The sequence below is a fragment of the Mastacembelus armatus genome, chromosome 6, assembly GCF_900324485.2.
Source record: "Mastacembelus armatus chromosome 6, fMasArm1.2, whole genome shotgun sequence".
Classification (NCBI taxonomy): domain Eukaryota; kingdom Metazoa; phylum Chordata; class Actinopteri; order Synbranchiformes; family Mastacembelidae; genus Mastacembelus; species Mastacembelus armatus.
In genome coordinates this window covers 3,153,640-3,175,152 of record NC_046638.1, presented here as the reverse complement: position 1 = coordinate 3,175,152, position 21,513 = coordinate 3,153,640, and the positions used below count along the sequence as shown (strand labels likewise).

The 21,513-nt window shown below is 42.0% G+C and overlaps 1 protein-coding gene across 3 annotated transcripts in view; it reads right to left on the bottom strand.

Annotated features, from left to right (window-relative positions):
• Positions 1-89: 89 nt before the first annotated feature.
• The window catches only part of kif21a (kinesin family member 21A), a 41,187-nt gene continuing 19,763 nt past the window's right edge, over positions 90-21,513 (bottom strand). Inside the window, exons 5-35 of one of the 3 annotated variants that reach the window (XM_026311501.1) lie at positions 20,978-21,118; positions 20,512-20,643; positions 19,913-20,083; positions 19,661-19,776; positions 19,241-19,436; positions 18,847-19,036; positions 18,699-18,765; positions 17,988-18,191; positions 16,393-16,480; positions 16,188-16,302; positions 15,525-15,713; positions 14,985-15,184; positions 14,417-14,524; positions 14,256-14,324; positions 13,904-14,049; positions 13,412-13,556; positions 12,784-12,978; positions 12,553-12,654; positions 12,099-12,264; positions 11,418-11,438; positions 10,654-10,711; positions 10,090-10,144; positions 9,791-9,993; positions 9,030-9,155; positions 5,419-5,555; positions 4,774-4,948; positions 4,097-4,261; positions 3,465-3,582; positions 2,917-3,087; positions 2,433-2,632; positions 90-1,987 (exon numbers count right to left, since the gene is read on the bottom strand). In XM_026311501.1, the coding sequence (XP_026167286.1) occupies positions 1,897-1,987; positions 2,433-2,632; positions 2,917-3,087; positions 3,465-3,582; positions 4,097-4,261; positions 4,774-4,948; positions 5,419-5,555; positions 9,030-9,155; positions 9,791-9,993; positions 10,090-10,144; positions 10,654-10,711; positions 11,418-11,438; positions 12,099-12,264; positions 12,553-12,654; positions 12,784-12,978; positions 13,412-13,556; positions 13,904-14,049; positions 14,256-14,324; positions 14,417-14,524; positions 14,985-15,184; positions 15,525-15,713; positions 16,188-16,302; positions 16,393-16,480; positions 17,988-18,191; positions 18,699-18,765; positions 18,847-19,036; positions 19,241-19,436; positions 19,661-19,776; positions 19,913-20,083; positions 20,512-20,643; positions 20,978-21,118 (4,260 nt within the window). In that variant the 3' untranslated portion in view covers positions 90-1,896. The remainder of the gene's footprint in view (positions 1,988-2,432; positions 2,633-2,916; positions 3,088-3,464; positions 3,583-4,096; positions 4,262-4,773; positions 4,949-5,418; positions 5,556-9,029; positions 9,156-9,790; positions 9,994-10,089; positions 10,145-10,653; positions 10,712-11,417; positions 11,439-12,098; positions 12,265-12,552; positions 12,655-12,783; positions 12,979-13,411; positions 13,557-13,903; positions 14,050-14,255; positions 14,325-14,416; positions 14,525-14,984; positions 15,185-15,524; positions 15,714-16,187; positions 16,303-16,392; positions 16,481-17,987; positions 18,192-18,698; positions 18,766-18,846; positions 19,037-19,240; positions 19,437-19,660; positions 19,777-19,912; positions 20,084-20,511; positions 20,644-20,977; positions 21,119-21,513) is intronic. The other 2 variants (XM_026311503.1, XM_026311504.1) reach the window with 2 other exon arrangements.

The window sequence follows — 21,513 nt, the reverse complement described above, 5'->3', positions numbered from 1 at the left end:
GCTAAAAATGGCTTTAGACTAGATTTAAAGACGTGTGAAGAATGACAGGCACGTAAGAATTTCTATAAATGACAAACCACACAGAGCTGTTGCTTTTTGACAGATGGCATTTATTCTCACCAGGCATCTGACATTAGAATTGCTACCAAGTCCGCCATTTGGAAATGGCTACCAAAAACTCCAGAGGGCAACGCCTAGGATCGATGTAACAGGGACAGCATAACAAACAAAACAAAACAAAAAAACTAATTGGAGGCCACTAAACATAACTCACCACCTCACTGGAGGAAAAGCTTTGTCCGAAGCTTTAATGCTGCTCGTCAGTCTTCCTGCCAATTCTGGTCCTCTTGGCTCTTGTGAGACTGCGCTCAGATCAGTGGTCCCACAAAATTAACATTCAGTCAGATGTTTTTTTGTTTTTTTTTTATAAATACATTGTTTACATATATTAGATATGTACTGGAATAATACCTACAGCTGCTGTTTCACCAAACATTCATAAGTGACAGCACACAATCGCAACAGACAGATCAGTTACATCAGGGAGACCACAAGAGTCTCCAGGAAGGCCCCGCAAGGATCAGATCTGGGAGACAGATGTGAGTGGTTAGGCTCACAACACAGGCAAAGTCTGAAGGCCTCTCCTCTCAAAAAACAAAATAAGGTACTACTACATTTATATACATACACACTGCTACGGTACTGAGTGGACCTCACCTGGAGTCCACAAAAAGAAGCCCTCTTACAGGGTTGAAGAAAGTGAGCACAGGACTTAGCAGAGTGGTTAGACGACAACTCAGTAGTGTAGGTCGAGTGTGTGTTAACAGTGAAGTGAGTGAAGAATGAACTTAAATTTTTACTTGTCACAAAATGTGGAGTACAAGTGTAGAATATCCTCAAACGCTGACCCCAATCACATTCCAGAAGTGAACATCAAAACCTAACCGTGCTGATTTCTTTACAAGTGCTCAAGAGTTGGAGAAATAAGGCGACATTTTGGAAACATAATTCTCAATATGACACTTATTTGCTTTCTGCCAGAGAGCCAGATAAGAAGATCAATACCACTTTGAGATATAAGAGTGTTGTCAAGCTTATCATTTAACTCCCAGCAAAAAAAAAAAAAAAAGCAAACATCCATATTTCCCAAAAATGTTGACTGTAGAACTGTTACTGTAAAGTGTGTCGTGTCCACTAGTGCAGGACAGGACAGCAAAGACGGCAAGTTTGCACAATTTTGGACACGGGTCTAACACAGTTCTAGGAATTGAGAAGGGAGGAGCACAAAGCAGGAGAGTGTGATGTGTCTTTTCCACACACAAAACCACATAAAGCCGCGTTTGATATTTGTGGTGGGGAAGGAGTGAGGGGATGTTGGTCCTGCTTCAAGAGCAGAGAAACAACCCCAAGAATCTAAAGAACTGGGTTGTGAAGACCAGCTACCAACCCACTGGCACTGCCACACTCAACTCTCTGTCTGTTTTTCCCCTCAGCCAAACAATAGACAGACAAACCCTAGCGCCCTGTTGTTACGGGTGTTTCTACATGTATTCTGGCACAGCACTAAGTTTATCACATCCACAACTCTTAAATAAATATTTTATGAGTACAAGTTCTAATCATGATCCACGTGAAGAATCAGCGCAAAAGAGAAGATAGGAAGATACAGCAAAGACTCATTAACAACATGGTGAACTAAATCTGGCCTTCTAAGAAAAGAATCACTGTTAGTTTCTCTTGACATGACATTACATTAGTGTTTTCTCTTGGCTCAGTCAGAACGGTTACATGGCATGGAAGGTAAGTGTTGGCATTAGGATTCAAAGTGCAGGGAAGCAGCATCACAGAATGCTGTTAGTGTCCTTCCAGGGTCAAACCCAGCAGGAGGTGCTGTGTTCAGTTACTCCCCACCTCGTCTGCATTGTCAACCGCCTCTAAGGTGCTGTCCAGTCCACCACGTGCACGCCAGATTTTCACAGTCTGGTCACTAAAACAGAGGAAGAGGAAAAGGAGATTCTAATCCAGATGCTGTTCTCCTCCAGAGACTTTCACTTGCTTAGGATTGAACTAGAACAAAATTTGTGAGTAAATTCCTTGGGATTAGTATTTGGGTCCTCCATGTATCAGTGAGGTGTCTATCCCACACAGGACCTCTGGGCTTCTCAGGTATTGTGCTTCAAGCCAAAATATATGAAAAGCCAAATGTTGCAGAATATGAAGCCACAACCTGCAGCTTAGCTTTGCCTAAATATTGGAAGAGTTTAAACGAAGCAAGCAAAAATTGTAAAATATCACAACCTTCTGCATTTTGAATCTAAATATTTGGACTAGAGCTGCAACCAGATTATTGGCTCAATTAATCACAGCACAGACACTTTAGAACAAAGTGTGTGTTGTGTGTGTGTGTGTGTGTGTGTGTGAGAGAGACTCACTCTGAGGCGGTGAACAAGTGGCTGCTGTTTGTAGAGATGCTGTTGATGGGGCTCTCATGACCCTTCAACTCCCCCAGTGGCCCCAGTGTGTCCGTGTGCCACAGCTTGAGCACCCCACCTCTGCAGCCACTGAGCAGGGCTGGGGACCCAGGGACGACACCCAAAGCACAAACCCAGTCACGGTGGGCGTTTGGGACTTGCTGGTTGGGGAGAAGGATCAAAGGTTTGTAGTAAAACTAGTGTCATGAATGACAGAAAGCATCTTAAAGTTCTCCCAAAGTCTAAATGTCTAAGTTAATACATGAACTTCAATAAATCAGAAAGCTGCCATTTTTAAAGGTGATGTCTACAGTAAAAACATCAGATTCATCTCAGATTATTATTATGCTTTTTAAAAATCCCCTTTACTTGCTGAACTATGAATCTCCAACACTGCATCAAACCAAATACCTAAATGTTTCACTGCATCCCTACTCATCAGTACCTGCAGCAGGTCTTTACGGTCCAAATCCCACTTCTTGATGCCGTTGTCTCGGGACCCGCTAAAGAAAATGTCCCCCTGCACCACCAGCGATTCAATACCGTCATAGTGCGGTGGTTCAAAGTTGTGTGTAGGGCTGATGCTCCCCAGAGATCCCTCAGTCACGTCAAACAGCTGCAACAGCCAGAACAAAACGTGGTAAACTTGTGTTACAATTTGGGTTTTTATCTGAGGTAATGGTCAGTAAAGTCAGTAATGGTGTGAAATGCTGTGCGGGGAAAATGTGACTTGACCTGAGACAAATTTCAGAATAAAATGCACCATAAGACACTTTTAACAGTAACTTGTAAACGTTACAGCTGCAGCAGCTCTGCACGTCCATTGTGTTAGGGTCATTGTGCAATAAGGGTTTAAGCAGCTCCCAGAGACCGTGTACTGTATTCCTGAATCAAATCAAATGTCATAACTAGAGCTCACAGGAAACATCCTGCTGATCCCAGCGATGTGCCGGTGTAACACAGAACATAAACAGCTGATCACCACAAACACACCTTGATGTAATGATCTTTGGAGCCGGTGATCACCAGGTCCTGGTTGTTTCCAGACTGATCCACAGTCAGACACATCACTGGACCGAGGTGGCCAGTAAGTTTCCCAGTGGATGCAAATCTGTCACAGAAAAAACAAAAATCATTTAAATCCCAGTCTCTAAACCTTCAGGTAGACACACAGGGTTAGAGACTTACTGAATAAACAGCAGCATTCAATCTCACTTTAAATTATAGTGTGCTCTTCCAGGTCACATTGATCCTGAGATTTTAATCATCCAGGCTGCACCTTAACAACAGCTCTTATTTTCTAAGACGAACAAAGGCAGTTCATCAAAACTAAGACCATCTGGCTGTCAGCGATGGGTGGCAGCTTTGGATTGGATATTTGTCAGGTTTTCATACTGACCTGAGAAACTAGAGAAATAGAGTTCAGTTTTAACTATTGGTGTGTGTTACACTTCTGAAAGTCAGACTACCACCGTTGGTTCACGTGACTCTGCTCCAACACACGGCACTTCAGATGTAAATTAAAATTAAAAAGTTTATGACAATCAAGGTCACAAGGTCAGCTGTGAAATATGCACTGCCACCATCCAAGGTGTTTCTAAGTATTTATGTAAATGTCTGCTCACCTTCTCAGATCCCAGACTCTGACTGAGTTTCCAGCGGCTGCGTACAGAATCGTCCCGTTAGGGTTGAGAGCAATTTGATTGATCTGATTCTCTCCGGCTGGGATGGTGACTGTCCGGCTGCTGTTAGACGCACAGACGTCCCCGACATTGACCTGGCCAGACGACCTGAAGACATGGATGCAACAGGTATAAAATACACATTAATTAGAGGTCTAGAAAACATTCCTACCAATCATGATTGTTAGTGTTCATGGTTTTCAAGGTCTAAAATAGCACGTTTTCATTAAGATGTAGCACTAGTCTGAATTTTTACCTTGTGATCTTCTCAAAAATCCTGTTGAATTAATTAAAAACCTGCTGGTACATCACCACAATCTCATAACAGATTTAGTGTTGGCCCTTTGAAAGTTTTAAAGCACACCGATTGGCACAAAATGCTATATTTTTTCATATTTATATATATATTTATAGAAACATCTAAAACCTAACTCTTCACAGATTTCAAAAGCGTGACAGATTTAGCTAAATCCATATTCCTTTAATTTCACTTTCATTAAGTTTCTCGTGCACCTCTTCCACCTAAAAGAGCTTCTCATGTTATATATATATCTGCAAACTAAATAAAGCAATAACAATCAAGGCTGTAGCCTAAAATCCATGCAGACAGTCACACTCACGTTAGGGTGCGGATGCACTTGGCTGAGTCCCGGATGTCCCAGACTTTGATGTAGGAGGTGGAGACGGTGAAGACCAAGCTGGAGCTGTAGCGCACTGACACCACATTGTTGGGGTGACCAGCCAGGGACATTATCTCCTGACCCGTCACCAGATTCCACACCTTACAGGTCCGGTCTGCCAGAGGACACACTGCCCGTCAGCTCCATAATCATTTATTACATTATTAGAGATGTAGGGAATATAGGGAGAAATGCCTAAACTGGATCAGGAGTATATCTAACATGTTACAGATCAGTAGCTCTATAATGACAGGAGCACTTCAGTCTAGCTGATATACATGCCCATTTATTTATAACAGTTTATTATGTTTAAAACCTTATTCACCATAAAAGTTTTACAGTCTATGCAAGGTCATTTTTTTCCCACCAACTCATATATCTACATACTGTGTGTGTGACATTCCTAATGAATCCCTGCAGGTTTTATTTGCTGTTATAAAACAGCATAACAATATGTCAAAGTTTAATAAATTACCAGTGCCTTAACGAGGAGACATGCAAGGAATACTGATGAGAGACAGAATAATTAGAGTGAAGGTGTGAGGTGAGGGAAGGATGGAGACAGGGAGGGTTATGGGTACTAACCTTTGGAGCCAGTGAACAGAAGGTCATCCGTGCATTCGACACAGAGAACAGCTTTACTGTGTCCCTCCGCCACGTGGACACACTGTAACGTTGCTGACCGGCTGCTCTTGGTGGATGGCACCGGGTTAATGACGCCCCTGGAAAACACACACATATTATCAATGGGTGCAGTCCGGAGATGAACCTGTTTGATGTTCTGGGTGCAACAAAGATAGAAATCCCACACAACCACAGCCATGCACAGCATGCAGCTCCTGTGGCTGATTAGCACAATGCTGCAAATCAGAAACAGAGATGACAATTACAGTCCAAAGAAAAACAAGACAGTTGTGAACAGAGTCACTGTTACTGTGCTGAGAAACAGAAAAGCCAAGAATCTGAAAATACTCCACATTTTCCTTGAGTTGCTTCTGTTTTCCAGCCCGTAACAGACAAAAACACCCAATGAGACAAAGACAGAATATCACTGGAAACCACCAGTGACGGCTCATCAAGCACCACAAGTTCAATAACATCCCAGAAACCCAAATCAGTCACTAATCGCCCTGGTAGGTTGACAAATTAGCTCCAGTGTCATTGTTTTTAACCACATGAATTGGAAATATCTAATCAACCTTGTGTCTGGAGGACATCACAGCAGCGTGGGATGAAACCCCGGAGAGACGCCCATTACAGGACGATCTGATTACCATTGTGCTGAAGGTTGATAAGATCCGTTTATGCAAACGGTGTAGGTCAGATGAGAAAAGGGTGAAATCCACACCTCGTGTTTCCGAGTCACCATTACCCTGCACACCAACGGTTAAATTTGAAGACAATAAATAACAAATAAAAACCAGTACTTGGGTGGATCGGTGGGAGGAGGGGAGAGGAGGAGGTGGCTGGAGGACAGGCAGAGGCATCCATGCACCCTGCAGGGGGAGAGAGTATCTGATATATCTGAGAGCTGATTAGCTACTGATTAAAACACTAACATCTCATGATTAATATCAACTTCCTTTATTTTCATCAGACGCAGTCATAGTGTATAACTTCAGGAAGAGCCAATTCTTACTCTTCAAAGCCAAAAACATTATTTTTACATTGTAGTTAGTTAATGGAACAGAAAGACAACATGGAAGAAGTTGGATGGTTTAGTTTGTGTAATCATGAGCAGTGAAGTGCATTTAGTGGGTCAGCAGCCCTGGTTTGATGTTGTCAGGACCAGGTCTTGTAGGGTCCACATGTATCTGTAATTCTACAGAAGTTCTGCCTAAAGTCTACATTAACAGAAAATATCTACTTAAAATAAAAATATCTCAACATTTGATGTGACTTTTGGAGCACAGTCCTCTTCCTCCCCTACTGCTCTTCCTTAGCATCTTTCCCTTCCTCTAATCCGACTCTGTGGCAGGTTAGTGTCAATTTTACTTATGTCTGGTTCTTCCTGATCCTGCAGGATGTTGGCAGTATGCACCAGATTAACCACCATACCATTAAACATGGTGATGTGGTTACTGGGATGAGTGGGAGGGGAGGGGAGGGGGGGGGCTGATCTTCAGGGTCCTGACAATTAGGCTGCCAATTAAGCTGCAGTATAATTATAGTGTGTGCTAAGCTGTTTACACACTGCTGGCAAAAGTGTGGGAGGACTGCATGAAGACAGAAGGAAGACACATGCTGCATTCACGTCATTAGGGAGCAACTGTCAGTGCAGCTTGATGGAAGTGTCCATGTGTTCAAGCTCATCTGAAGCCATGAAGATGACATTACTGAGGCGTCATGCTCAGTCTGCCTTCACCAGCTTTATCACCCTGTGGATATGTGTCAAAGACATGTAGTACAGGTTCCTGCCTCAACAGAGCCCTACTTCTTTATTTATTTACAATGTCACATCCTGGGGATTTAGTAGTCTTGTTTCAGTGAAAAGTATTAAAGGCGCATTTAACTCAAAATCTTGAATTTGAAGCTCAGTGTGTGTGTGTGTGTGTGTGTGTGTGTGTATGTGTATGACTTTTCCAAACTTTTACTGCCTTTACTTCCTGGCTCAGATGTTGGTTTTAAACCTCCTGCACTTTGCTTCATTACAGAGCAGAATCGACTTAAATATCAAACACTGCTCCAGCTGGGCATGATGTGTGACTGACTGTTGATTTCTCCACCTCTGTGATGTGCTATGGCAGTGGATGAGTATCGCAGGTGAGACATCTCCATCTGGGCGAGCTTCTCACTTCTGCTGATTCTGGAATAGGAGGTTTATGTGCAGGGCAAATTTCAAGTAGATCTAGATACAAAACTAACTGAGCTGCAAACCCCTCGGGATGTGAAACAACAGCTCCCGTTGATGGTGATGCACAGCCATTTATAATCATGGATTTCTAATCACGTGTTGCCATAGCAACCTACAGCATGAGGCTTTGTAGTTTCTGCCGTCTGCATGTAACTGAACCACTAATGTCATCCTCACGTCTGGAATATATCAGCTTTTTAGCTTCACACAGCAAAACACATTTATTCCTACATTTAGAGGTCAAAGAAACATAACTAGGAATTAAGTCATTTTAAATTAAGTTTCCTTTAAGTGAATTGAACTTAATTTTACACCTAAAGACAAATAAAAAAGGCTTTACAATCCTGTGAACTTTGTTGTCAAACATCATCTGCCAACATATGCAAATAAAATTAGTATAAAACTTATGTCAAAGTTTCAACCAGAAAAATTTGTTGGGAGAGATAAAAAATGAATAAACTACTCAGATATCCATTTAAAATGTCATGTTCAGCCTGAGGGTGGTGACAGAGGAAATGCCATGTTGTAGCCTAAAGCCTTTATTCTGTGGGGTATCGCTGGAACCAGCATTTCCCTGACACTGGTTTATATTTCCTTCTTTGTATACATATACCTGTACTCTATGTTTCAACTATCAGTAAAAGCTGAAATTCTAATAACAACCTCTTTTAAACCAAAATGCTAATTCATATAACTAACAATAAAGTTCAGACTCATACTGACCCCAGCGCAGACTGACTGACAGAATGTTGACTATCCACAATATGATTGATAAGACATGGACAATATTACAGTCAGTAATCTAATTGCTTGTCTGTTGTAATTAATGTATCGTGGAGCCACTTCGAGACAGAACAAATGAGAGCAGGAATCTTTTTACCAAGTAAATAAAGGTTGTCGTCCCAACAATTACTGACTCAGCATGTTCCTCTATTTCTGTGTCTCCCGAGAATTTGCTGATAAGACAAAGAAAGGCAAAGGAAAGTGGTTTCCTCAGCAAGTAAAGTGATTATCATGGGTAGATCAGCAGCAGAGGGATTGATTCGCAAGTTGAACACTGAATTTAAGCCAAAGCTACCAGGGATGGAAGAGACAACACCAACTGCCATTATGACTCAGAGAAACAATAGACCAGTGAGGCAGGAAATATCTGACTTTAAATTCAGCATAGAACTTGGCAGGTGACAGGCGATCACACCTGACGCACAGCACTTTTGATTTAGTTGAAACCACATGCGTCTCCAAAGCAGGAAACCCAGAGAAGGATTATTAGTAGAGTTGAAGTGAAGTTATTTTGATTCTTTTCGGCTTTGCAGCCACAGTGTCGGCAGCAATCTCTTACTGTTTAATCTCCTTGACCTTTGCCCTGTCGGCGGCTGCTTGTGCCTTGTCATAGGTCTTCCTGCGAGAGAGAGGGGACGGCTCTGGAACTCGCTTTTCCACCCCTGACGAAGTTCTGGAGCCAGAACTGTGTTCAGTTTCATCAGTTTACCCACAAACAACACAAAGACAGTAACAGAAATAATAAAATAACTGAAGGCTGTAAAACCCACACGAAATAATGGCAACAGACAGGAGATGGACATGCAGAACACACAGAGACACCGTTACCTGATATTTTAAGTCCCAAAACAGTGGTGGTTCTTCATCAAGCTCATGTTTAAAATAAAGAACAGTGTGCAGATTGTATACTAGACTAAATATAATTCTACTACTCTGTTTGCTGATGGATCAATGTCTGCCAAGGCTGTTTTTTTTACATAAAAATCAATATGCACTTAGTTTTGAAACGGAGCCTTTCACGAACCAGTTAATGTGGCCTTGGTTTGCTTTGAGTGTGTAATTCTGCTGAGGAATTAGAAAAGGCAGTTTCGCAGGAGCACTAAAGTGTAAGCCATACAAATGTTAATATTTATTTCTCTCTTCATGCTTTTACCTCAAAGTTCTCATCAGCGGCAGGAAGGTTTGACCATTTAACACAGGGCGACTCATGAATAAAACAAAACTCAACAAAGCAGAGGATGCAGCAGCAACATCAAACATGCAATAGGGGAAGGAAGCAGCAATGAATATGTTAGGAAAGGTCGCTGGGCCTGGACTTACATGCTGCCCATTTTAGAGGAAAAGCCAGGAGAGAGAGCCGTGTAGTCCCTGACTGACGAGCCTGACAGGTCCAGGTCTCCTGCTCCATCTGGTGTTTCAGCTAATGGCAGCATTGGACTTGAGAAATCTGCAGTGGGTGCATCAGGGGCTGAGTCAGTGTTCGCATACAGCAACTCCATCTGAGTGGTCGTCCTTCTACGAGCCTGTAAAGTCACATGACCGTTATTACAGGAAGAGAATGGGGAAATTATTGTCTGCATGCAGAGAACAGGGCACAAACACTATAAACACTGTAATACCTTATTTCTTGTTTTGGTCTCTCCACAGAGCTTCAAGAGATCTGATGCCAGGGTGCTGGAGGAAATACATGAGTTATGAACACTGTACACATAAAATAATATCAAGTGGAAACGATTAAAGGCTAATTAAACTCATGAATGAACTTGTAGCTTGTGTAGACTGTGTACTAAAAATGTTCCCCAGCCTCTAAACTGCTTTACCAAACTTTTACTGCCTTTATTTCCTGGTTCAGATGTGGGACTTTTAGGTCTGTTGCAAATATCAAACCCTGCTCCACCTGGGTATGACATGTGATTGACAGTCGTTAGGTCTGATCAGTGTTGACAGGTGAGTTCTTCACGTCTGTGAAGTGTTATGACAGTGCATAAGGTGTAAAACATCTGGAAGCTTCACACCATGATACTGAAACCTGAGGTTTATGTGCAGTGAAAATCTCAAACAGAACTAACTGAGCTGTAAACCCTGATTTTAGGATGCTGATCAACAGCCTTTTCTAATCAATAATATTCCTAATATACAGTTTCTATTCATAACTGAAATGTCCATACCATCCTGGTACTTACTTTCCCTCTGCTGAAGGACTCTGGGCAGACTCGTCACTGCTGCTATCGTCCCCATTTTCTGTCAAATGAGATCAATGAATAAACTTATGAGAAGACCCTTTTCTAAGATGACTGCTAACTGGCTTTCTAAAAGAGTTCTTAGCAACTACACTAAGACTAAATTATTTATCCTTTTTCTGACTTTTATTTAAAGGTGAAGCAATTTCTTTTTTTCTTTTTTTTAAATAACGGTTAAGAATGAATGTTGAAAAGATGAATAAGGAAGCTGATGAGGGCGATGTCAGCGCAGCACCATGCTGGTTTATTGACAAACAAAGTTGGTCCTCACTGAAATCAGTGGGATCAGATGAATCGCAAAAGGTGAGAGGTCAGAAAGCTGTCAGGTGGGGGACAGGTTTAAAGACAGATGTGTGGGCCAGTTGAGGTGAAGAAACCCCCAATGAGATCAGAGGAGTGTGAGAAATCATTAGTCCACTGCTCCCGTTGTGGTCAGCTGACCTACAGGGTCCAATAGAGCTAAAGTATCCATGTTGTACAGCTCCTGTGGAAGGGTCTGGGGTTAGCAGGGTGCTAAAGCATGGAGGCTGTAGCACATGGTGAGCTGGGAGGAGGAGTGGAAGGGAGAGGTCAGCAGACATATGGGGAGGAAGCCTGGTTGCACTGCACCTCATGCGCCTGTTCATGTTGTCTAGTTAGTCTTTAGAGTGCAAAGGGAAGGAACCATGCATCTGCAATAGACAGGAGTCTATAATGGTTTCACTTACCGGTCGGGATGTTACCTAGTTCTGTAAGAACATAAGAAAACAAAACAAACAAAAAGAAAATGTGGGGGAACAGAAAAAAGGCAATGCACAAATCAAAAACACAGTCCCCCGAAATTCTACAAAACAAAATAGAACAACAAATAAAAATAAAGTGGTGCTACTGTAAATAGAGCATCCTACTAAACAGAAGCTGGCAAAAGTAAAAAACATTTGACTCTATACTCACATCAGATCTGTATCCTGTGGAGTAATTTACAGAGTTTTGAGTTTTAGGAAATTTGATTAAATATTATTCTGTTTCCACATGATGACAGTGGAAATAAATACACTAATACTTAGTCCAGCTTCTATTCAGCAGAAGGCAACAAGCAAGAGCATCTCAATAGGTCCCATCATGCAACTGACCAGTAACCCAGCCCACTTTCTAAAAGGCCACATGCTTTGTTACGCAAGTGAAGAGAAACCCTTTTCATGGAATAACTTCATGAAAGAGAAGTAACAATATCATCCCAGAATAAATATACAATATTATATAATATATAATAATATATATAATTCTATATTTATAGTTCTACTACAGTGACACTTCCAGGAGGTGGGCCAGGTTATAACTGGGGTCTGGTCTGTGTTTTGGGTCCTCAACTCCATTTCTAACTTTACCCAAACAAGGGCTGTCGGTACCTTGCAGAGCGTTCCCTAGCAGGGCGTCCAGCTCCGGGTTGAACTCGGCCTTCTCCTTCAGCATGTGGAAGAGCAGCTGGTTCTGGGTGGCACTGGTCAGCTCCGTCTGCTTCAGTCTGCCCTCCATCACCTTCACCTGAGACTCCCTCTGTGCTGCCTGCAGACCCTGAAGAGGTCGGAGTACAGACATTACATTCGCTGTCTGTTTCACATTCCCACCCAGACCTTGTGTGTACTTGACATGTCATGGTTGGATTTGAGGTGTTTATGTGCAGGTTTGACAAAGTCATACCAGGTGTGAGGTGTGATATCTGCTGTAGAATCGCTTGCTGACCTTCTTATTTATGTTTTCTGTAACCCGGTCATATGCACAGATAGTAGTGATATTTCTAAGAGAGTACAGGTGTGTATGGACCTTTCCTGATGTGCACCTGGTCGTTATTAGTGCTGGTACCTTGTTAATAGCCATTGACATGAAGTGGTCGAGCAGAAAACGAGCCTCCGCCAGGGTACAGGAACCAATCACAGCGGAGACATCCACTGTGTCGCCTTCGTCCTGGAAAAAAAAAAAAACAACATAATGTGACATTCATGCACCTCTGTCAAATCCTCATTATCACATGAAGGTCTGGCCAAATGATTCATCAATCATTTTTAATATTTAACTGTTAGATTATCACCTTACCTTGGTCTCCTCCATCTGCATGATGTTGGCCTGACAGTCTGCAATGCTGTCATTAATATAGTCAATGTTGGCTGTCAATGCATCCACTTCCTCATTGAGGGGAGGCACTGCCTTCTCTGCCTCTGGCCCTTCTCTGACCAGCCGATCCCTCTTCCTGACGACCTTCTCCTTACGCTTGGTCAGCTCCTCCCGTTGCTTTCAACACAGATAAATACAGGTGGACACTGTTACACTCAGACAACCACAGTGATGTACAGAACCTTTACAGATTTATTTTTATAGTGTTAATGTAAATTTGACAGTGCAGGTTTACCAAAAGAAAGACATCCTTTGACAAAAGCAAGATACCTGCATCACATGTAGAGAATGATAGCTAGCAGTTTGTTGTGCTGTATGCAGGCTGAGCTTTCACACGTGTACACTTGTAAAAGTAAAGGGTTTGTTAAGGCCAAGAGTTACACACATCCATTTTCAGGATATCAGAGAACTAAACATTTCCTTTATCTGTCTTCTTAGTTTAGTTTTGTATTAGCTAAGGTTTCGAGCAGATCCTTTTTGTCTGTATCTGCACTCTATGGAAATCCTACAGTGACCATCCATATAACTGAGCGCTGCTGCAGAACTCCACCTTGAGCAGGCGGTTCATGTCGGCCTCCATGTTGGAGATGGTCATCCGCTGCATGATGACGTCAGTGATCCGCCGCTCTAGACACTGCCATTTATTGCGAGCAACTCTGGTGGAGTAAACACCCACTGTACGCCTGTAGAAAGAACTGCACACACAGTTAATATTATTATGGATTCATTCATTAGATTGTTTAACACTTTTAAAAACATTGCTGTAAATGAGCTTGTGTTGTAGAGCTGGTTATAAAGGTCTGCTTTGATTCTTTTTGCAGAATTATGTATCAAAATCCAACAGAATAAATGGAAAACTGGTGCAAAGACAGATTTACAGCACATTTCAGGAGTTTTCATGGTGCAGGTGTTAAATGTCTTACCTGATGAACACTTTCACTCACAGTATTTAATGTTACAAAATGTAAAACCTGGTCTTTGCTGATATTCACTAGCGTTGTTCATTTGCCACATGAAAACATTAATATACACCTAGACTTACCGTGTACCATTGGGAGCCGTGTTCCCGGAGGAGTACATACGTCCTGAGGGGGGTCTGTGGAGAGAGTCCTGGACTGGTTCTGGGAGATTAACCTTCCTCATGACTTTACCTGAGGTGGGCCTGACCTGCCTCCTCAGAGCCGTGACCTAATACGCATGGTAAATGTGTAGAAGATGGTAAAAACATCTCACTAGCATAGGATGAATGAAATGCAGATGCTTCTTCTTTTAAAAGAGACTGGTAGCATCACTTTTTTATTGTTGAAGTATTATTTTTTTCATATTTGCTGTAGCAAAATGTCAGAAACGTGCGAAGCAGTTTAGTTAAGATGAAAGTACATAGAGCCTCTCACCTCCTCAGTCTTTCTCCTAAGAATTAGCTCCTGCTGCCTCTTCTGGGCCTCCAGTAACTTAAGCTGATGCTGAGGACAAATAAAATTACAGAAGCAACACAATCAGTTGAATGAAGGGTTTTAAAGTATCGGCACAGAGGAAGCACAAGAGCGTCACCCACCTCTTGCTTGCGCTGGTCTTTCTTCAAAGTTGCAATTTCTCTGTTTCTGCGAGACTCGTTCATCCTGTTCTTCTCCTGCTGCTCCTTCATCTGCTTCATGAGACGAACCTGCACCAATCAGGTTCATCAGTCTCCGATTTTTATTTTTTTTATAGAAAGTTAAATAAAGTCTAAGTTGTCACCTTCTGACATTTCTCAGAACATTTACAAGACTTTTTATTTATTTGTGGTGTATTTTGTTTTGTTGTATTCTGTAACAGGTCTGACCAACTCTACATTTTTATTAGTTGTTCTTTCCTTTTTAAAGAGGAGGAGAAGAAAAGAAATAAAGGTGCTAAGGAGAAAGAACAGAAAAGACATGGGCCGAGGAGAAATATTAAGCAGTAATGTGCAAATTAGCCAGATCTATCTAGACATTTCAAAACACTACACCAACTCTGCTGTTTCTGGCAGTTCCAACTTATTCTCCAAAGAAGAACTCATGTAATTAAGGGTATATCAGAATTGGCATCATCCACAGTAACAGCTGCCATAACAGGAAAAGCTTTGAGTGAGCAACCAACCAAACCTTTGTCTTCTTCATCTCCGCCACATCCATCTGAAGCTTCTTCAGCTGCTTCTCGTACTGCGACTGGTTCTTCAGCAGGCGGGCGTGCTCCTTCTGAGCCGACTGAAGCTTCTGAAGCTCCTTGTTCATGACGCTTAGCTTCTTCTCATACTCAGTCTTGATTTTGCGAGCTTTGTCCTCCGTGCCGCTTTCTACCGAATCTGAAAATAAGCACCACAAAAATCTGATCTTTAATAAGAAAGATGTCACATAACACCTTGATCTCAAGTCATCATAAAGTTTCTTTTGTGTTTTTAATTAGTTTCTAATCTCCATCTTTTTAACACTTGCATCAGACAAACATTGGATCCGTCAGTGCAGATGAACATAAATGTAATAGTCATCGTCTGGTTGTTGGCAGATCACATTCACAACTGACTTTAAAGGAATCGCTTTAGTGTCGCAGCACTTTTCATTACTGAAGAACAAAATCTGAGATCAAAGTTTAGATGTAAATTCTTCTAAATATGACTGATACACGAGTCCCTCTTCTTGTCTTACTCATGTTTTGGAGGACACGGTCCCGCTCCAGTTGGGTGTCCCTGATCTTGCACTGCAGCATCATCAGCTTCTGCTCGTACTGCTGTTTGAGCGTGTGCAGACGCCGCTGACTGTTTTCCAGCTCATCAATCAGCTTCTGTTTGATGGCGATCTCACAAGTGATGTTGGCCAGATCTGCCTGGTAGTTCTCTGTTAGACACAGTAAATCACAGTCAACCCTCTACATAGAGAAAAAGGTTTACATTCACAGGTGGATACAGTTTGTTATTGTACATTTTATTCTCTTCTATTTATATTTATTCTTATTTTTTTTACTGATGTGTATATAGACTAATGTGGAGACTACAAATCACACTCCACTGTACTGGAGTCAAATTCCATGTGTGTCCAACATATTTAATACAAATACAAAGATCAACAAAAATGATAAGTAGAATAACTAAGAGTCATGTGTGCTATCTGCCCCCTAAAGCTCTATTCCCCCACTGCACTATAAACGCCACCTAAATGTATCCTGGGTGGCCCAATCATGACAGGATGGCTCTGAATGTTAAAGTAAAGCCACCATGGCCTTCCTTCCTAGCAGGTTTACGCTTGTAGAGCTGATCTGACCATGACCTCAGCTCCCCCTGGTGGTTTGTTCTGTCAGACACCATCCTTTACCTTTTTCATCCGACTCCGAGTCAGAATCATCAGAGCTTTCCTCCACATCCATTTCCTCTTCCTCCTCCTCCTCCTCCTCTTCTCCTTCCTCGTGGTCACTGCCTTCCTGCACCTCCTGTGAAATAAAAATGTGATATGTGAAGGCACCTCTCAGTGTATCTTAATGCTAATTCAGTGTGAAGAAGAAACAAGATCTGCATCATACCATTTCTGCGTCCTCACTGGCTCGCTCTGTCATTTCCTTCTCTGTGCCCTTTTCTTGCTCATTGTCAGGAATTTCCTCCTTGTTGACACTGAAACATTCAGACGTGGTTCAGAGTCACAGACACATAGTCACATTTATCCTCCAGCATGAACATTTTCTCAACAGAACATATGGTTTATCTGCACATACATCTCCATAGGTACTGTAACACACAAGTAAACATTAAGCATATTTTACAGTGACAATAAAAATCTGTGGGTGATAAAGACATAATTCATTTTACAGCTTTTACCGTTATATGTTTTACAACTTTTGTAAATAATGCAACAATGCAAATAAAACAACATATCTCATGACAGGCTGAACCATAAAGCTGAACACAGAGAGTACACCCCTCCATTATTTCTAGTCAAACCACACTTAAGTTGATCATGAGCTTGAAAAGAAGGAGACATCTGAGAAGGGTCAAAAATCAGTAAAAGTAAAAAAAGCATGGAGAGAAGATGCAGTGCAAAAACAGAATCTGAAGCAGAACCACTGGATAATATTTTATCCAAACACACAGGGTTAACAATGTTTAGTTTAGTGGCCACAGTCTTTTAAATGACGGGACATTTCAAAGCTTCAACACTAATAATCTGACTTAAAAGCATAAACTAGATATTAAGAGCCTTGACCACATTGTGTTCTCATAGCAGAGATGGTCTTCAATATTTCAATTCAATTTTATTTGTATAGCGCCAAATCACAACACAATCATCTCAAGGCACTTTACAAAAAAAAAAAACAACAAAAACAAAAAAAGAATTTATTACCAATTCAGTAAGACACAAAACAAGATGGAATAGAAAAAGCAGGGATGGAGTGAGACAGGTCAAAAAATAAAGAGAGATAAAGTTAATTAAATGAGTAAAAACTGCAGAAATGAAGTGAAACGCTTGTACAATAGCGAGTTTTACTCCAGGCGGGGGAATACCTGCACAAAATAATTAAAAAGGAAATCAAAGTGCTGAATTAGGGGAAGCGAAGGATGGGAATGGCAACAGAAGGGTGGAAGCTCTGACAAACCTGGAGTCCCCAACCTCTTCCACCACCTCCTCCCTTTCCTCCCTCTCTCTCTCCTCCAACAGCTGCTGGAGTCTTCAGGGAGGGGTGAAGGGTCAAACGAGAGAAGGAAACGAGATGAACGAAGGAAGGAAGAATGGTCAGAAGAAGCTCTGTACTGTCAATCCCACCTTTATCCCCCCAGAAGTGCCCGACAGCACAATTCTCATCATTTTCAACCAGGAGCATCTGCTCAGGCTTTAATGTCATATACGGTATTTTGTAGTCAGTTAGCTCTGTGATGTCCCAGTTTACATGTCATGACTTTAAACATGCATGTTCCCATTACCAAATGTTATACTGGAGCTACGTTTCTAATTCAAGTCCATAAAATGTCAGATACACAAATGGCTGCAGAAACAGCATGTAAGACGCAGTGAACGGTACGGCAGCACATCCTAAAAGAAATCCAGTGTGAAACTAATGCAGATGCCAGCACGTACCACGTAACAGCCAGGTGACGCTAGCGTGTCAGCAACTGTCTTATTTACCTTTTCTTTTTCTTTTTCTCCCGTTTCTTCAGTTTCTCCAGGTCTTTCTTGGCGAGCTCGATGATGTCAGAGGTTTCCTTCTCAGGGGCCAGCAGCGTGGAGGAGAAGGAGCCGGGACCTCCGTAGAACGACTGACGGTTGGAGGCACGTGACAGATTTTTCCTCAGATTCTCACTGACAGCTTCACTCTCAAGGAGCTTAGCTCTGAGGATGAAATCCAGGGACACAGATGCTTATTTAAAAAATAAAAACACTGATCTCTGTATTATTTCCAGATCTTCTACAAATTATTTTTAACATATTTCACTGACGACAAAGTTTCGAGAGGCCAGAAACTGGTCTCTACCAGACTCTGAGGCATATGATGCTGTCAGCATTATCTGTCATAGGGCACAGTTTTACTTTCTGTAAAACTCTCCTGTTTAATAATGCATGCCCATTAAAGGATCATTTTTCCCAAAATCAGTGGCTTTATATGCAGAGATACAAGGAAGGTGAAACCCCATCCAACTATAGGTGGAGCCATGTGGCCCTGACAGTTGTTATTCAGTCCCAACACAAAACTATAGCCTCTAGTAATTTGAATGAAGCGTTTAAATGATGAGACTTATGTTTTCATTGTCATCAAGAGCAGTTTCTACAGTGTTAGAGCCTTGACCAGACGAGACAGCATGCACTACTTAAAAAAGGCACCAGGACAGACATATTTACCTGAGGTCTTCAATCTCTTTGATGTAACTCTGAATCATGTTTCCAATTTCTTCTGTTCCTCCTTCACCTGTAGCAAAAAAGCAAATTTTAACCAAGTCACCTGCACATTATGTTCAGCTGTGACTGTGGCTTAAGAGTCTGCCCCTACCTGCCCTGGCGAGGGCCTGGTTGGCCTGGTCACTGAGCAGCTGGGTGAGCCGCGCCCGCTGGGCATCGATGGTCTCCTGCATGGCCTTCACCCTCACCCTCAGGTTGCTGTTCTCTGTCTGCAGCATGGAGTTCTCGTGGAACATGTCACTGAAGCTCTCCACACCATCTTCACCCATCATACGTTTGCCCTGCAGGGGGCGAGGACGAGGTGAAACAGGACCATTTAAAATTAGTGAGAATAAAAGAACCAGAAGAAAAGGAAAGGAAGTTAATATCTAGTATCAGGGATTAACCATAATCATAATAAATGACAACCACTCTTAAATTAAATATTGCCTGGTTATCTTTTTATTACATTTTTCCACTTCCCTGTCCTTTAAATCCCTCCTCACCGTCTTGTACTCCATCAGCTCCATCTGCAGTCGAGCTATCTCTGTCCTCAGCGCACTGATTTGCTGGCTGGCCTTGTCCTGGTTCACCATCACCTTGTTCTTGATGTTCCGCGCTCGGTTGGCGTACTTCAACGTGTTCAGCGTCTCCATGAAGTCACGGTCAGATGGGCTGATGCAAGCGATCATCACTGTTTGGCTTTGACAAGGAGGCAGATATGTATTCATTTATTGTAACCCAATGTACAAGAAACCTGAACGATTTCTCTGGGAAGTGAAGAAACATTGGAAGCTTTTGCATTTTCCATCTGAAAGTAAACTTTACAGTTTGCAGATTCTAATTAGAAATCTTTGACTAGAAAGACTAAAATGATGGAGAGAGTCCACATTTGTGGAAAAAGGTGAAATCAGTTGTCCACCAACCTGTTTCCTCCTAATGAGTCCTGCAGAAGTCGGGTGAGTTTAGAATCTCTGTAAGGCACATGTGAGGCCCGCTTGCTCCGGTCTCCCAAAGCACTGATTACATTCCCCAGAGCGAGCTGCAGAGATAAAACGAGAGGAGGAAAAAAGAAGAGGGTATTTTCAGAGATGTTTACTGCCACTAGATGGCAGTACAACTCTAGAATATTAAAATGACCAAGCGACTGCTGGAGTGAGGAAGAGGACGATGCTCACCAGTCCACAGTTGATGGAGATGCCCTCTTTGGCTCGATCGCCCGTCGCTCCGGTTCTCTTCAGCCTCTCAGAACCGGCAAGGTCCACAAAATGAAACTTGGCCGTCAGTGTCTCATACTCGTCCATCTCAGAGTTTCCATTTGAGACTCTGTTATCGGTCTCATTGTCCTGCTGAGTGAGAACGACACAAAATCTGCTTTAGTGACACAGCATTATTATTATCATTATTATACCAGTGTCACTTTACCAGGGACTAAGCTTCACCTTATGAAGAATTACTGAGCAAACCTAGTGTTAGACTGATGCAAACCACCGTGATAATGATTTGGTTCATTTTTAATTCACTTCTCATATTTTTATTCTCATATTAAAATCAATGCCTGCAGAATTAGAGTGGAAGGAGAACTGACCACACAAACATAAATCTTAATGAAAATATAATAAAATGTTAATATTTATAGTATTAAACTAAATACATGCAGAGTATTGATGTATTGATCTATGCTTTGGCTTTTAGTAGGTAATTAATTACTATAACAATAGTGCTGCTGTCAGGATGGTACTTGTTCTGATGTTGTCCTGAGAGACAGTGTACTAACATTGTCGGAGGCACAAACGCGGACTTGGCACAGGTGGATGGTGAAGATGGCGTGGGACCGAGAGCTCTGGACGTTCATCTGAGTGCTGGCTGTGGTGCGAGACAGAGCGCCCAGCTTCAGGCACTGCATCATCTGAGCAGGCAGAGAAAGGGTTTAAAATAATAACACGCTGGTCAAACACTGTGGCGTTTACAAAAGTAAACGTGAGCGCAGTGTTGAACAATACACCAACAACAAATGAATGAAAGTGTGTTTACAGAGGATCTGTGGTGACAAAGAGGTTCACATTCAGAGCAAATGACTTACAAAGTCTACAGATATTTGACTCTCAATTATTCATTTGAATCAACATATTGGTGCTTAAGAACAAGACGCTAACACTGTGCATTGCTGAATGACTAAATTTAGAGTCTGAATAAATTAGCATTATCACTAAACATCCTCCCTGTGTATGTGTCTCCTTCACCTCAGCCTCAGAGGACACCATCCGTGTGGTCACTCCTACTGTGTAGATTCCTCCACTGGCGTCTTCGTGGATCTTGACGTGAGATTTCTGTTTCATGTCTCGTGTTGAGTCAAAAAGGTCCAGAACTTCCTCGTTATAAAGCTGCAGGGAGACAAAACACACAAACCAGGGGAGATAACATTATGTCAAAGAGTCAAAATTCAAATAAACTGAAGTAAGAAATATTTCAGGACCTGTTTAGTCATCGGACCTCACAAATAAAAACATGACATATAGGCCAGGTGTCATTTTAATCAGTGTCAGACCTAAGAACTTTTCATTATTAAAGAAAAGCTCCCTGCCTGCTGTGTGTTTTCTCTATATATCTATACTTCTTAGCCACAGCTCATCCAATGAATCCTCAGGTCCAGGTCTTCTCTAGGAATTTAGGGCCTGTCACAGTCTGATGGACCAGCACAAATGCCACCTCACAGCATTCCTGTTAACTCTTCCTGGTCAGACCCCTCACCCCTCCAACACTTCCTAACCCCCCGATG